At 39.6% G+C, this 17,677-nt stretch overlaps 1 protein-coding gene across 3 annotated transcripts in view; it reads left to right on the top strand.

The window, feature by feature from the left end:
* Positions 1-17,677, top strand: part of LOC306765006 (pleckstrin homology domain-containing family A member 7-like) — a 120,605-nt gene that overhangs the window by 84,773 nt on the left and 18,155 nt on the right. For all 3 annotated transcript variants that reach the window (XM_079252326.1, XM_079252325.1, XM_079252327.1), the window contains exons 6-9: positions 1,375-1,475; positions 13,165-13,346; positions 15,362-15,907; positions 16,283-16,841. In XM_079252326.1, coding sequence (XP_079108452.1) covers positions 1,375-1,475; positions 13,165-13,346; positions 15,362-15,907; positions 16,283-16,841 — 1,388 coding nt within the window. The remainder of the gene's footprint in view (positions 1-1,374; positions 1,476-13,164; positions 13,347-15,361; positions 15,908-16,282; positions 16,842-17,677) is intronic.

Genomic DNA, 17,677 nt, shown 5'->3' with positions numbered 1-17,677 from the left:
ATTACATTTGGCCTGTTTTCCATCTGAGAAGCCTTTACTCATGTCATTCGGTATATTCTTGGTTGCAATAACAGTTATGCTGCGTGGACAGTATGTGTGGGTTTTTTTTTCAGCACATCCCATTGTAAGTACCTCCTCCATAAGGGGAATATGCATACACATGGTCAGAGGTGCCACCTAATTTACACTCTCAATGGTATTTATAAATCATAATCTGAAGACAGGAAACACAGTTTTCTGTGTAAACAGCATGTACCATCAGCAGATGCAGTTCTTCCTTCTGTTCTTTTACTGTCTTTAATCAGTCATTTTTATTTGATCATACAATGTGAAAACAAACAAATTTGCCCTATACAACCCTCTCCATCCTTACTCTCGTGGATGCTCTCTTACCTTCCTGCTCTACTAAGTATAGATACCTGAACACTGTGCTGGTTGTATGTAAAATAACTCTATTTTCCATGGTCAGGTGTGGTGAATGTGTGTGAGATAGTGTGTGTATCTCTGTGTCTCTGTGAGACCAGACAGAGCAGTGCAGATAAAAAAGACCCCACCGTCTCAGCTAGAATTTAGGGAATGTCTCCTTCAAAGGCCCTTGTATTATTTTTAACCAATTACTCCTTTAATCCCCAGCGCCGCCTTATCGCCTCTCAGCTAAACAGCCATCGACGTGCACAGGTGCCACACACACATATTTTCATATCGTTCCTGAATTTTACGGTGCTGCAATTATTACGCACTGAAACACAGTCTTTCACACACACATTCTAACACTCTTCCACAATATTCAGAAGGAAAACAAATCCTCTGAAGGGCTTTATTTAGAGGACCTTGAGTACTCGGGATGTTTTTAGAAAGTGAGGATATTAGTGTTTAAAGGGCTGCTCGAGGGTTAAGCCTCCTGTAGGTTAAGGCCTGCATTTTGTCTGTGAGCATCTTTGCCATTATACAGGAAAGTGTGTGTGTGTGTGTGTGCGTGCGTGTGTGCGTGCGTGCGTGCGTGCGTGCGTGCGTGTGTGCATGAATGATCTCAGCATGGGAGGGCAGGGGAGCGTTTTCTTTGTAACACTCAAATACCAGAGTAGTCATTTACCATTTGGTACAACACTATAGTACGAGTGACGTGTGTGCGTGTGTGCATGTGTGTGTGTCAGTATTATGATACTGGCAGCAGACCAAGATTAAATTAGTGGGTGATGAGTGATATTTATTCTATTCCCCCTTCCTATCTTCTATATCTCTGTCACTCCTTTTCTCACCCACCACCCTTGCCCCCCCTACAACTCTGTCTTCTACATTCCTCCCATTTTTTTTCTCTCTCTCTCTCTCTCTCTCTCTCCCTCTCTCTCTCTCCCTCTCTCCCTCCGTCCTCAGACAGCAGAGAGGAATCGGTCCTAGGCAGTATTCCTCTGCCCAGCTATGTCATTTCACCCGTGGGACCTGAGGATCACATCAGCCGCAAGTATGCTTTTAAGGTACGCCTCCTTATTTCCCTTATTTCTATTTTTGTATGGTGTTTTTAAGGTCTTTATCTGATGTAACTTGATTTATTTATTTGTTCTGTTAGGAGGCTGGTTCTGTCCACCTGGAAATATTTAGCAAAAAAGGAAAGGGAATAATGGGCAACAAAAATTTCTCAGCTGGAGCCATGTTGGTTTAACAAGTTTATTTCCAAGTTCATGTCCCCCAATTGTATATGAAAAAAGTAGAAGAAACATTTTTAAAAATGAGTGTCCCTTAATTCCGTTTCCAACTTAACAGACATAGATAATGTGTTTTATTCCCCGCAGAGCCACTTGAAACATAATGCATACATTTCAATCTATTTAAAGCTGAGGAGTTTCCACTGAATGCTTTGTGTCATTGCTGGAAACTTGTCAGATAAAACATGCTTTCATTTCCATCTAAAAACATCCTTTTTCTCTAGAAGGCCGACGTAACACCTGCTGTATGTCGACCAGCAGGTTTGCTGCTATGCAACCATTTCCTCCTCAAGAGATGTTTTTATGACTTCTCACACATCTCTGTGTGTTTTCCCATAGCCCTTTTTAAGTGACCATTTCAGTTCAGTCTTGTTAATTATTCCGCATGCATCATGACTTTAAATGTGGTCTTTTTCAGCATTCACCTGTAGAACCTTTTATAATGACAGTACAAAGCAATAAAATTATAAACTTACCTTCATACCGAAGAGCCTCTCAGCGCTATGCAGCCCTTGCCACCTGTTGCAGCAGCGTCCATTACTGCTCATTGTCTGTCAGCGTCTCTGTTGAGTTAGACAAGCTCCACTGGAATGGTATGAAGCTTTTCCAATCCCCAAGGCTAAAAGTTTTGAGCTGAGTCCAAAACATATAGGCTTAAGCTAGTTGTACTGTACTTACAGATGATCGTACTAATTACTGTAGGAGATACGTAACAAATACACCACTAATTACTAAATAAATCCTGTATCTGCTGAGAGTTCAGTCAGGATTTCAGCTGGCTAAATGGAAATTTAATACTTTTTTGTTTAAAACTTTCTGAAAATCCTCTTACAGCGTTAATGTATCTGTCTTTGTTGTAAAAGGTCAGAATTCCAAACACAGTTTCCCGACTTATGGTATCTCTGCTAAAGTTTAGTTTACTCTCCTTCTTTTAAAGTATGTCTACAATCAGTCATATCAGCCTGGACAATATATTAGCATTATTTTCAAAAGACAGCAGTATTGAATCCTGATTATTGTGCCAGTAAATCTTAATTTGCAACCCAACACCTAGAATTTCCCATTGGCTGGTTATCGCAGTTGTTCTGTCTCACCTTAAGTGGTGAGGGTTATACGTATAGTGGACAATAAACCAAGCTAAACATTTCTGATTATTCAGTGTATTTAGACTTTTGCTCATTCAGCTGTTTTTCTCCCAAAATGGTTACTGCTGACTGATTCTATGCGATATATCACTTTGTTCCAGACAACTATTTCAGTGAAAGTTACTGCTGATCGATGCTGAGGTGGAAGTTAATCTGAACTCTGTGAGCGTCTGTGTTACTAAAGATTTGCAGAAGGACTTTCCTCTGGTGGGCACGTGAAAAAGACCAGATCAGACAAACTTTACAGAACAGTGTCACATTTTAATTGTGATAATTCAAAATATTGCCAACCTGTGTACACCAGGGATCAACACGGAGGCATCACAGTTAAGTGTAGTTACAATAGACCACCAGCATCCAAACACACCCATCAGTAGTGATGTTGGATGCTGTCAAACTCCCAAACAGAGAAGTCGGTAAAAGTTGCTTACAGAACAGATCAGAATAAACCACTGCCTGATTAAAATTATGCTCAGGTCTGCATTTAACTCCTACTAGACCATATTCAGCTACATCTTGAACCGCTCAACCTTCCACCCTTCAACCTGTCCTCCCCCTTATTTACCGAATCCTCTTCCCTCTCTTGTTCCCATTGGCTGGCTGCCTGATTGGGACTTCCCTCCCTCCCCGTGAGTGTGTCACGTCGCCCAGTGAAAGCCCTCCCATAAATAGGTACTCTATGCTCTCATTGTTGTCTGCTGTTGGTGTGGTTCAAAACATGAGAGTATATACATGAAGCATATATATTCCTCTAACAGTGATGCATGTCTTGAGGATAATGTTTTGGCTGAAATGTCCATTTTTTTCTGTCAGTATTTCAATTCCCTGCTTTGTTTTTCATGCCCTTCTCTCTCTTCCCTCCTTTATTGCATTATGAATCTGTGTATTCGCCTTATCTGGTTTTGGGCTCACCACTCACCTACAGTATGTTCCTGTCTCCTCCATCTGTCGCATCTGCTGTACCAGCATGCAATTTTTGATGGGTGTGGAGAAAAACCTTGCTGTTTGGAAGTCAGATTATTTTCAGAAATAAAGGGTAGAAAAATAACATTTAAATGCTTTAGAAAAGCACCTGCAGGCCTTGCAACATAACCGTTACACTCACCATTTTTTAAGCTGCTTCTCATGTCAACTTTGATATAGCTAAACCTCTCCAGCAGGATTTTACTGACAGAACAGAGTCACTGAATATTTTCCTAAAGCTGAGACACCATCAAAGTATTGTTGGGTCCATTTGGGGGTTTTCCAGTTTAAATTCAGCTTCTACAGCAGCAAGTTTGGGAGAAGTTGTGTTATCAGGAGCTTTGTGGTGGTCTGGCCTCGGAGGCTTATCTGTATGAGCACAATGACTCTTTAAATAGCGCTTGGACAAAAAGAGAGTACGTGTTTGTCAGGGCCTGTCCACAGGCGTTGGGCAGGCACTATTGCGAGCTTTTGTGAGAGTGAGAGGTAAGTGATATTTTCAGGCTGACAGAGAAAGAGAGCAGAGAAAAGGCAGGAAGTGATTCAGAGTGGAAATATAAAACAGATAAAGAGAGGAAGTGATAGAAAGGATGGAGAGGACAGCAGTGATACGGGTGGTTAGCTGGGCAGGAGAAAATGATAAGAAAAGAGGGATTTTTTAAAATGTTTTTTTGTTCTTTCTTAATGTGTGATTAAACAACACAGAGCAGGAAACAGATGATCAGAAACACCCTTAAAAGTGCCACCAACTCCCACACAGACACAGGCAACAAGCAGGAAAAAAAAGAGGCCTGGCAGTGTGCGGTTTCAGTGTGTAGGTGTGTCGGTCATGCACTCAGAGCTGAATGACCCTCTCAGCATTCCTGTTAAAGAGAAACATAGACTCCTGGTATTATTTTAGCATGCTGGTGGTGTGTGTTACATTGTGCCAGTACTGCATGTGTGTCCGTGTGTGCTGTTGGAAACAAATATGGTAAAATTAGATGCTGATTGGAGATCATTTGAATGTGCATGGTCTGGTTAATGCTGCATGGTTTTGTGGTCAACATTTTCTGCTAAATGAGACCATTCCTCTGTACAAGCTAGCATGGGAGCACGACAGGGAGGCAGGGCTCTGAATAAATGTGGATATTGGCTTTGGCAGTATTAGTTTGACATCAGTTTAATGCAACATTTTACAGCATTAATGCTAATGCCTTGCTACTTAGTTTGTGTGTTCAGTGAGACATTATCCTTGCAAGTTTATACAAATACTAACTAGTAGCAGAGTCATCCATCTTTCATCAAGCTGCCTGTGTCATTATGCCTGTAAAAGACCATCTGTCAAGAGTCCTCATGGTGAGGGAACAGGCATCTTTTGACAGATGTTTCCTGAAGATGCAGTTTAGTTTGTGATGAGAATCAAATGATTTTACAGAAAGTTGTGTGTAGTTTTTGCCAGTTCTGTGTACCATCTGTCATTCATAAAGTGGTGCATGATGCTATGTATGAATTGTTTTGCATTGGCTGCAACAAAATATGATTGTTTGTTTATATTATTGGTGCAGCCAGCCCAGGTTCAGGTCCTGCCCTGAGGTCCTTTACTTCATGTCTTTCTCCACTCTTTCTGATCCCCTTTCCTGCCCAACTGCTGTAAGATAAAAGCAACTTGATCCCAAAAGCCCTTCAAGAAAACCAAACAACTAAAGCTGAAGGTCATCCCCAAGATATTAATTTAGATACAGACAAGTAGATTTTGCATATAGATTAACATATTAGTATTTTTTTCTGGTAAAACAACAGTTTTAATGCACCACTGTAGTTCATATGCATGGTGTTTGAGCTTTAAGGGTTAATCAAGAAGAAAGGATCACAACTGAAATAATCCTACTGAATAAGTACCAAGACAATTTATTAAAATTTAATCTGCAGAGATTACACACAGATGGTATATTGTAAGGTTTATTTACCAGTCAATAGCACGCTGTGTGTTGGATACTCAAATTACTTTTATAAACAGTTGTAGAGGAAAAGTCCCTGTTAATTACATCTTCAAGCATTTCCTGATCCAAAAAATGGTTTTCAAACCAGTCTTTTTAAATCATTCTCACTGGTAAATTTACTTCAGGTTGGTAGACAGCAGTCACCATTTTAATATGCACTCCCTTTTTAGATCAAATGGTGAGTTGTTGCTTTATGTTTCTCTCTTATAAGTAAGTTAGCTTAAAATACTGCAGTGTGCTGCACTAAATGACATCAGATCTTGTGGTTGCATCAACATGCACATGCTTGACATCAAGGAGAAGATCAGTGATTACATTTTATCCTTAATACAAAGGAAGCTATCTGATTCATTTTTAACATCAGCTTGGATTTTCAAAGCCTTTGTAGTCTGATCCATGACTGCATGACTTGTAATTTACTTCCTGATCAGAGGTTCGGCATTACTCACCTTAAAGTTAAAGTTAAAAACATGGTGGTGTCTCCACCATGTAGGCTTCATTGCCCACATGGCTGCTGATGAATTTTCCATTGATGGACTAACTGCATCAACACAAACTCTGTACCTCTTGAGCATCTAGATGTTTCCCTGCTGCAACACATCTGCTTTAAACGCAAAAGTGCTCCAACGGGGCTGCACGGTGGCCAATGATCAGTTACCAACTTAAATGCAATTAAATTAGGTTAAATACATAATTAAAAGATAAACTGTCATGATTTGTAAGACTTTATTCGTCATTTTTTAGTGATAGTGACCCCGAGATTCTGGAATTAAGGCTGTTTTCATGCCAAATTAATGGCTTTGTTGTTTACAGCTGGTCAACATCCAGGTTTTAGTCCAACAGTTTTTATTGGACTCTGCAAAAGGGTGATTTGTAAAAACGACAAACAAACAAGCAAAAAGAAAAAAAAAACGGGCTGCACAGTGGCATAGTGGTCAGCACTGTGGCCTCACAGCAAGAAGGTCGCTGGTTCAGTCCTCGGCTGGGGGCATGGCTTGAATGGTGGCCTTTCTGTGTGGAGTTTGCATGTTCTCCCTGTGTATGCGTGGGTTCTCTCAGGGTACTCCGGCTTACTCCCAACATCCAAAGACATGCATGTTAGGCTGATTGGTTACACCTATGGAGTGAGTGTGAGCTTGAGTGGTTGTTTGTCTCTATGTGGCCATGTGATGGACTGGCAAGCTGTCCAGGGTGTACCCTGCCTTTCGCCCAAAGACTGCTGGGATAGGCTCCAGCTTCCCCGCTACCCTTCATTGGATTAAGCGATTAGGATAATGAATGAATGAGTTCTACAACAGCTAGTTGTCAAGTTCTGCAGAAGCTTCTTAACATCCCATGAATTCAAGTCAGGTATGTTGCAGCAAAGAAACTTTGAAAAGAGAGGTCTGGAGTTGGTAACTGATCAATCAATCTCTTGTTTCAACTCCAACTCCTGTTAAAACATTGCAGTGTTTGGTTAAAATAAGAACCTGCAAAAAGCATCTATAAAGTCTGCTCACCAAGATTGTACACTTCTTCAGGAAGTGAGGGCCTTACATGTCAGAAAAGTGATATGAAATAACATAAGAAAAATCGCCAACTCTACTGACCTGGATGTAAACTTTATGCTGAAATCACCACATTGGAATGAACTCCTTACATAGATAAGAACATTGCTGCCGACATTATCAGCCTTCAGTCACTCCTTCACAAAGTTTCACAGTGCATTCATGCAAACTTTGCCCCTCTATTTATCTACCTGAGCAACATAAAATGATGATGATTCATGCCAGGTCACAGAGTCCTGGATCTATTAGGTATCCCAGATCCTAATACGTGTATCAGTGTTTGTTTGTTTGTTTGTTTGTTTGTTTTAATTAGCATTGTAGTTAGTCAGAAAGTTATAATTCAGCCTTTTTTTTTTTTTTTATTGGTAAAGCTTCCATAGTAGCTACTGAAATAAGTCTGAGCAGCCAGATGGCAGCACTTTCAGAAGGGGCGTAAATTATCATGCTGTTTGTGTTCTTGCTTGGATTCATTTGGCAGGGTTTGTTTGGAGTTTACAGTAACACGGATAGAACAGCAGGGTGACAATATGCTTTATTCATGAATGTGTTTATTGTGTACATTAAACAGCTTCAGTGGGTGTGATGTTTTGTGTATTGCTGACTGTCACGCTGAAGACAAGAAAGCCATGCTGCTGAGGGATCACATTAATTTCTCTAAACCATGAAATCACATAGAACTGTTTGTGTTGCAGCCATATTGGATCTCAGCACCAGCTCTCTGCACACACTCACTAGCCAGTGCTTCATTATACTGAAAAATAAGCAGGGTAGGAAAGATTTACTATTTAATTAGTTTTCATTTACATGCATCTGTTGTGGAGTAGGTGCTCTCATTTCTCTTCGGCTCCCAACTCCTGAAGCACTAAAGGAAGGAAGGAAAAAGAAAAGTGGGACATTTATAGAGCAGCATTCATTGGAGTGCAGCATGCATTCAAAAGGGATCTAATAACCCCACATTCCCTACAAGGACATCTCTATTAAGGATACAAAACACTTAGGGGCCATTAATTAAAGAGCAGCTGTTACTGATATACTGTTCCTTGAATTTAATGCCAGTGCATTTATATGAGTGTGTTTTCCCATCATAAAGGATAACTAAAATATTACTCTAATGCCAAAAAGAAAGTGAACAACAACACATGATGTGTTACATAAGAACTAAGCCAAAATGAGGAAGTTTAAGTACACCCCATGATTCAGTATTTTGTACAACTAACTTTGGCAAGAAGGACTTTTTGGAATGAAGATATGTCTTTCACTTCACTGTGAAGGACTTTTTATCCTTTCTCTTTTTTTCTTTAAACAATATTACTTTCCAACTATTGAAATCAGGTTTAAGTCTGGACTTTGACTGGATCATTGCAACACTGTTTCTTTTCTTTTTAAGCCATTCTGTCATAGATTTGTTGCTGTGCTTGGGATGATTGTTCTGTTCACTGACCCAGTATGGGTTAAGTTTTGGCATTCAGACACATTGTCTAAAATGTGACGATAGAATAATTGTTTTACAGAAGAGTCAGTTAATTTCAGAGACCAGTCATATGGCTGCTCAACAAGCCCAAGTCATCATACCTCCATCACCGTACATCAAAATTAGCATTTTTTTTTATACTTGGAGTCATTATATATTTTAGAAAAGAAAAAATATACTGAAAGAACACAAATAAACAAACTGGGGTTTAAGAGGGGTACTTATCAAATAAAAAGCATAAACAAATATTACAGTTTAAAGGAGCTATCCCCGATTTAACAATGAAACACTGCCACTCAAAACTGGCTCATCCACAACACCCAACCCACAACATCTGCTTCTACAATAAACCAAAGAAAAATCACATTCTCTCCCAATAGTAGAGGAAAAGAAAAGAAAAAAGAAAGAAGATATAATAATTCCTTGAAGTATATTTGGGTCCTTGCTAAGCCAGTGCTTAGTTATAGCTTTTTTACTCGCTGTCATAAAGATTTATAAAAGGTATTTATCAGCTGTGGACAACTTTGGATCTGTGTTTCCGAAATAAAAAGATAAACATGTAAATTTTATGTCAAAGCAAAGAACATTTTTAATCATCTGATGTACACCTTCCCAAAAAAGGTTAAGAACAGAGCATCCTCAAAAAACATGTGTGGTCTGCAGGCACTGCCCTGCAGACCACACATGTTGTGGTCTCGCCAGCATACGGCTGGTTGATCAGTCTGTCTGAATTTTAATTTAGGGATTATAAACTATCAGACTATATTTTTCCAGGAGAAGTCCCTCCACATTTGTGAGTTAGTTGCAACAATTTGATGATTAATGATAATTCCCCATTCGTCAGATTCTATTTTTACACTTAATTCCTTTTCCCACTTCTCCTTGATATAAAAGGTGGAGTTACCTCTTAATTTTGTTACATTCCAATATAACTCAACAATTTTTTTTTATTAGTTTTTCATTGTAGGCTTTTATAAACATCTGTATGATACCAGATAAATTATCTAACTGTAGGCTTTTAACATTTTTGTCAAAGAAATAACAAAGCTGAAGGTATTTATAAAAGTTACATTTTTCAAGATTGAATTTTTCAGACATGGTTTTAAAATCTATAAAGTTAGGGTTGTCTATTAAAAGAAACAATGTAGTAACAACTTGTTTTTTCCACTGGATGAAACATTTGTCCATCACAGTCAGTTCTAAATGCGGATCATATGCTGGCCACATTAAACAAGAGTTTCATTTTAAAGTTTAAATTGTTTAACTAGGTCAAACCAAACATTTATAGAAAAATGGACCCCTCGTTTCTGAATATCATAATCTTTTGCCTGCACTGGATTACCTAGTAAACTCTGTAATGGTTCTTTTGACAGTGATAACTCTATTGTTTTCAATTTTGTAATATAGTTATTATTACACCACAGCATGAGTGGTCTTATCTGTGCTGCTATAGAGTAATCTCTAAGACATGGTAAACCCAACCCCCCCTACAGATCTGGGTAAGTGTAGAGTTTTAAATCAAATTCTTGGTGCTTTACCATTCCAAATAAAACAGGAGATGGCTTTATCCCATTCCCTAAATTGGGTATCAGGGATTGGGATGGGTAAAGATTGAAATAAATAAAGCAGTCTCGACAAGATATTACATTTTTCACCATAATTCTATTACCTATATCCAAGTTGAGGACATCTGAAATTCATGAATCAATTTGTTAATAATTTTCTATATACAATTCTGATTCTTCTTTTCTTAACCTTATACCTAAATATTCAATAGAATTAGAATCCCAATTGAATTTATGTTTAGATTTAAGATAAGATGTTTGTGTATAATTGGCCTTGGGTCTTTTCAACATTTACAGTATAGCTTGATAGATTTCCATATTGCAGCAGCAGATCCATCAATCTGTGTGCTGGCCCTACAGCTAGAATAAAAGTGAATGGGAGCCTATCTGGTCCCATTTGCCTTTAACATGGTTGTCGGCAAGGCTGCCCTGCAAGCCCAAGTCTCTTCAATTTATTTATGGAGCCACTTGGACAAGCTGTAAGGCATGGTATAAAAATAAGAGTCTCTGAGTACAGGATATGCCTTCATGCAGATAATGTTTTAGTTTGTCTTGAAAATTCAGATGTAAATTTTTATGGCGACTCTCATACTTCAAAGTTAGTCTGAGGTGTTTATACTGGTGCTTATACCGTGCTTGGGTTTATCTCCAAACATCCTGCTGTGCATGGTGTCTAAAACAATGTTTGCAAAGTCTTGTAGTTTTAAATGCAGCTTTTCAAACTTAAGCTCCGCAGCTATTTTCTTTTATGCAACCGTTTACAGATTTTGTCATTCGGCTGTTATATATAATATGCTAACCGGGGCTTGTAGAGTGTAAGATGTAGCTCTTGAATTCCTTGCTGTTTCTCTGAGTGTTGCTTGGTCTGACTTTGAAATGAACTTGCCAGGAAGTTGACTGCTGGGAAGACTGGCAACATGATGGATTCCACGTAGACCTTAAACTCCTTCCCAGATGGCTGGGAAGCTCTATATGCTCTTCAAGATCATCGCTGCGGCCTGTCCTACTTGGCAGTGTGTTAAAATGCCACTAAATACAGCAAACCGACAAACTCCCTAAAACTTCTGCTTTTATAGAGGTGCTCATGCTGCTGAGGCATGTGTTTAACAGCACCGGTAGATACTTATCGCCATAATTCCTGTGGAAGCAGTGAAGAGCTTCTGCATTTTCTTAATTATGTTTAATGAGTAATGATGCAGGGTCATATGTACAGTGTTTGGGCCTCGGAAGTTATATTCACTTAATTTAAAAAATCTGATTAGAATCAGATTATTCTAATTACGTTGTATAAAATCTTAGACTTGAGATGGTGGACTCACTTGACTGATTGTGTCTCCGATAGCATGTTGAACACTGTAGGAGAAATATTCTAAGTCTGTATGAATATAAAACAAATTATCCCAAAGGCATCTTCTTAGTTTCTCACCTATGGTTGTAATATACTGCAACATACTGCACATTTGTACACCATAGTCTTAGCGAACCAGAGATTTGTGCTGCCAGATAGATTCTGCTCTTTTAAAAATAATACCATTTTTATTTTGGCCACAAACTCTCCTGCTTTTGTGCACTTCCTGCACCTTGATGTCTGGTGTTTCTGCTGTCACCACCCACACAAAAAGAAAAGCGTGTTGAATATAACTACGCCTCATGGGTTCTCGGCTGTGCTGTGAATGGTACTCTGGGAAATAAAGGAGATTGCCATAAGCTCTGAGCTGCATTAGACAATGTTTGAGGCCACTTTGGACAGTTGTACATGATGAAACCACAACTGCCACATTTATCACTTTAAAAGGGTGTTGAAGTGATTTTGTTAGCAGCTTGTTTGCCTATTTAGAGGCCACAGGGCTGCATTACTATGTATTAAAGATGTGTCTCTGGTTGTGTACTTGGAATAGAACTAATTATTGTTTTTCCTAAATTATTGTATATTTCTAATCAATAACATTGATTAGAAATATCTTGCTGTATAACTAATGAAAAAAAATACTACACTATTTTCAACACCAACTCCAAGAGTTTTTTCTTTTTCCGTTGTTTTTTGCTTAAAAAGAGAAAAAACCTACTGCAACAGGAAGTGTGCCTGAATGCTTGTTATAAACTGGAAGAACTGGCAGACAGTTATTAAATAATTATTTGAAAGTTGCATGGACAGGTGATGTTCTACTTGATACTAGTATTTCTCAAATTAATAGAATTATTTTATCATTTAGTGAAAATATGTCTTTACAATATGATAGGAATCAGTTTTTATGCATTTTACATTAATCCTGCTCCTTGTATGACTCATTTTGCTTTCTAGACTGATGTAATGTCTGTAAATGCTTTCCTCTGGGGTGTGTGCAGTTAAAATCATCTTGGACACTGTGGTAGAAGCCTAAACTTTTACTGTTTTGTATGTTTGTTATCTGGTGTTGCATCTAATATCTTTGTTTCTAAGAGGAAATAGTTAAAGAAAAGACATTTATGATTAGAGGGTTTAGGGGTTCTTTATTTTTTCTTTCACCCACCTTTCTCTACATGGTGTCAAAGTGTCTTTCCTCTCATTGTTGAAAAGTTGTGGCTTCATTGTTTGCACCTGGCTGGCGTTCTTGTCTGTTTATTTCTACTGTGTGATTTCCCTCATTGGCTCTCTCCACGTTGATCAGTGCCTTTGTTGCCCTTGATGTTGTCTTTCTCGCTGGACAGCATGATCTTTCTCCGTCTCGTTGACCTCCACACTATCTCTCAGATGATTTCTGTGCATCTCAGATCACCACCTGACCTCACTTCTCCTCTCTCTCCATAGGCTAGCCACACTGGTATGCGCTCATACATTTACAAGCAGAGCTCTGTGATTGGCTCGCAGGCGGAGCACACTGGGATGCGGACGTACTACTTCAGTGCTGACACCCAAGAGGACATGAACACCTGGCTGAGGGCCATGAACCAGGCTGCACTGATGCAGAATCACGCTGACACACTTGTCAGGTAGGGATCCACACAAGCACAAACACTAAATAGCATCTGAGTGCACTGATTAGTCATTTTCCTCATTCAATCAGCTGTTAATTTCCAGCAACACACACAAGGTCTATGAATATGTAAGATTCAGCGTCTAAAGACAAACTCATGTAATAAAATCAATGTGTTGTCTTCTGACAAAACCATGAGTTCCCCTTTGTGATTTATACAAGTATTATTTGCTTCAGGTAACTTTTTCATTCTGTCATTGTTATTGTAATTTTTCAGTTTACGATGCATTATTTAGATATACAGATTTTCTACACAGTCATGGGTAGTTATTTGAACCAAAAACAGCAGTAAAAATCTTCAGTGAGAACTAGAAGCTAACATTCATTCATTCATTTTCCGAACCGCTTATTCCAATTCAGGGTCGCTGGAGCCTATCCCAGCCGGCATTGGGCGACAGGCAGGGTACACCCTGGACAGCTCGCCAGTCCATCGCAGGGCCACACACAGAGAGACGAACAACCACACTCACGCTCACACTCACTCCTAGGGGCAATTTAGAGTGACCTATCATGCATGTCTTTGGATGGTGGGAGGAAGCCGGAGTACCCGGAGAGAACCCACGCATACACGGGGAGAACATGCAAACTCCACACAGAAAGGCCACTGACCAAACCAGCCAAGGATCGAACCAGCAACCTTCTTGCTGTGAGGCCACAGTGCTAACCACTGCGCCACCGTGCAGCCTAGAAGCTAACATATTAAATATATTTTTATAGTCATATTATTGCATAATTTCCCCAGATCTCTCCAGTACTCATCCCTACAAGCTATATTCCATCTATTCATTTTGTTATGATGCTTTAAAGAGTTTATGATATTCAGTATTGCACAAATATTTTCATAAGAAGGCTAAATAACATGCTCTATGGAAAGCTCTGCTGTTTAATAGCCTCTTATTACACAATAAATAGCGTAAATTCCTGGAGCAACATCTCAACTTTTGTCTAGATATGTTGTCATGCGAGCATAGATTTGTTTTAATGCTTGATTTTATTGAAAGTGTGCACTCTGATGGTGGCGTTTTTGAGTAGAGCCTCCATCCATTTATTATTAATGTGTTGACGTTGGGAGGTACTGCAGATCAAATACACCCCATCATTCACTGGCAGCCTTGGGCACCCTGCACACACACACCACTTCACTTTCATTTCACTGTTTTTTTACAGAGGGGAATCCCACAAACCGACACTCACAGTTGGTGAATGACAGAAAGGAAGCGAAGCTGCAGACAGCTTCCAGTTGGGAATTTTCTAAACTAATTTTTCGTCCTGTTTTTTTGTGTTTTTTTTCATGTAAAAGCTTTTACAGTAGCATTACTGTTGCTGGCATGTTAAACCTCCTTTTTAAGAATTTATTTACTTTCACAGTGGGTAGATATTTATTTGCAGTCATGGTAGAAGACATAACCGGTGACACATTATTTTTTAATTATTTTAATGCTCCAATCAGAACATTTCAACTGTACCGTTTTACATTTTTGCACATGTTTTCAGACACAAACTGCTACTTTAAAGAAAGAGATTACCTGAAGCTTATAAACTGGAAAAGTAAACTTGTTTATGTGGTTCATTCACTGTCAAGTAACTGGCTGTTTTTCAAGGCTGAGAGCATCGTGTCACATGAGATTTCATTAATGAGCTTAGAATCAAGTTGTGGTATCAGGGCTTTGTTGTTATCTTCTCTGAGTTAGAATAGTCTCTGTGGTGTATTTAGGGCTGTCCTCAAAGTTAGAGCCAAGGCTAAAAGTTTAACTTTTTTTTACGACAGCCGCTGTCTACTGCAAATTCAATTCATGACAACAGAACAATGGCTGCTACCCTCCAATTAAAGCGACATGTTTCTTTCCCTGAAGAAGTCCTGTGGATCAAAACAGGATCTGTCCTGAAATTGTCACAGTGTTTCGGAGGGAGTTGAAAAGACTTTTTGTGTAAACCACTACTTTTAATTGACATTTAATTGTCTTCTTACAGACCAGCTGACAAGATAGATAAGTTGTTACAGCAGGCTGTTCCCCAAACAAACCATGTCAACCACCACAAGACCAAGACTGTAGACTTGGACACCACAAGGCCCATCATCCACGAGGTTCTCCTGGAGCCTATACGTCGCGACACAGAGGAGCGCTGCAGCTTTCACAAAGATTCCCTTGGTATCATAATGCCAGAACACACCATAGGAAGCACCAGTCTGGAAATGGACACACACACTTCACTTCCATCCAATCCTCCAGTCACCGCTGTAGCAGAGTCAGGCCTCGTGTCCGCTTCAGCACCCGTGTCCAGGGTGCCGTCCCGGGCTCCGTCAAGAGCTGCCTCAACTTTGCCCTCCAGCGTTTGCACGAGAAATGGCCTTGTGTCCACGCCGAGCCCCATTCTGGAGCCCAATGGCATCGCAGCAGGGACGTACCAAAGAGCCCCAGAACCACCAGCTACTGACACATTCAAGCAGGTGCAGAGGAGAAGCACTCTGGAGCAAATAGAGCATTGGGTCAAAGTTCAGAAAGCTGACCACAGAGGGTATGTTGCTGTTTATGACATATAAATGGTTTCATTTCAAACTGAAGTAGATCTCTCTCTTCTATCTCTAACCACTGAGCATCACAAGCAGAAATGGAACAAAAAAGTAGTTTGTGAAATGATGAACCTGATTTTTCTCTTCTGACTTCTTGGAAGTCAGTACGTAAAGAAAGTGTGTAAATGTTGGTGTGTAACTGTGAGGCAATGAGAGACAGAGTAAAGTTACCTGTAATGTTTGTTTAGTCCAGAAACTAAACCAAAGACTGAAGGTTTATCTTTAAACAGAATCATAAAAAAACCATAAATCTGTAATGTCTATGTCTTGTTTTATTGTTTTTGGCAGAAAAATAATTTTCAGCTTGTTTTACTCAACAGCCCCCCATCCAGAGAGAACACCCTTCCCCGTCGCACGCCACCAACCCAGCACAAGTACACATCTGTGGACGCCTATCAGACACTGCCAAAAACTCCTCGCCAGAGCCCCCCACCCGGCCGACTTGGCGAGTACAAGTACGCCCAGGACCGCCTGAGTCACTTCCGCCTCACCCCAGATCAGGGAGGCCCAGGGTCCAACACTGTGTGGCAGCTGTACGAATGGCAGCAACGCCACCAGTTTCGTCATGGCAGCCCTACCGCCCCGCTTTATACTCCAGCTCCAGAGTATCCATTTGGCCCTCGCCCTCCATCCACTGTGCCGCCTCCTTCTTCCTCAGCGCCGAGGTCGGAGGGGCCCCCTCGTTGTGTTTCAGTGCCACCTTCATCCACAGACATCCCTCCTCCGGGTCCTCCACCAGGATTCAGCCGAACCCTATCACCCACACGGAGGCCTCACACACCTGCTGAACGGGTGACAGTCAGGCCTGTGAGTGATATGTCGGTGTTGGACATCCCCTTCACTGTGTCTCCTCGCAGGACCAAATCTCAGATGATAAAGGTAAAACTATATCTGATAGAACCTAAATAACACTTATTTTTCTGCTATTTTACAGACTTTTGAAGTCCATCAGAAGAGGTCCAGGTTGTTTAAGTTTCATGTTTTAGTACTGAGTTGAAGATAAAAGCTCTCACTTGGCAAAGAGATTGATTGATATTCTGATGTTTTCACTGTAAAATGCTGGAGGAATACCGTATCACTGCATTTCTCTTTATAATGGGAATGAAGCAAAAATGATATGATACTCATGATGATGATGATGATACTCATACAAATGGTACTAACATAGGAGTGGCAATAAAGTTTGGTGATAATCTGTACGTTTTATTAGAATAATTTATACTGTTTATCCTTTTTTAGAATCTTTGGGAAATAAATGTGATTTAATGTGATTAAAACTATTAACCCCCAAAGATACATCATTTTGTTGCAGTTTAAGTAGTAAAAAATTAAATTAAATTAAATTAAATTAAATTGAATTCAATTAAACTAAATTAAATTAAATTAAATTCCAACATCTCCCCTTGAAAGCATCAGTTGAGGTTTTAAGCATCAGTTGTAGGAACCTATTTGCATATTTACTCATCTTAACAGATATTCTAAATTGCCATTCAAAATTACTCACTGCAATCCCTTAAGCATCCACTGCTCCAAACAAGCATACATAAATGTTTTTAAAATTAGATTTCAAACAGAAAAAAGCATAGCAGAAGATTTCCAGATACAAAGGAAGACACATTATAATGAGTTTTTCTGCAACAGATGACACCAACAGAACCAACAGAACATTTCTGGTGCCTTTTTCTTTATAGTCTTTTTTTTTAGAAGTCTATATC

The sequence above is a fragment of the Telmatherina bonti genome (genome assembly GCF_933228915.1).
Source record: "Telmatherina bonti genome assembly, chromosome: 2".
NCBI lineage: Eukaryota > Metazoa > Chordata > Actinopteri > Atheriniformes > Telmatherinidae > Telmatherina > Telmatherina bonti.
This window is presented reverse-complemented; position numbering and strand designations above follow the sequence as displayed.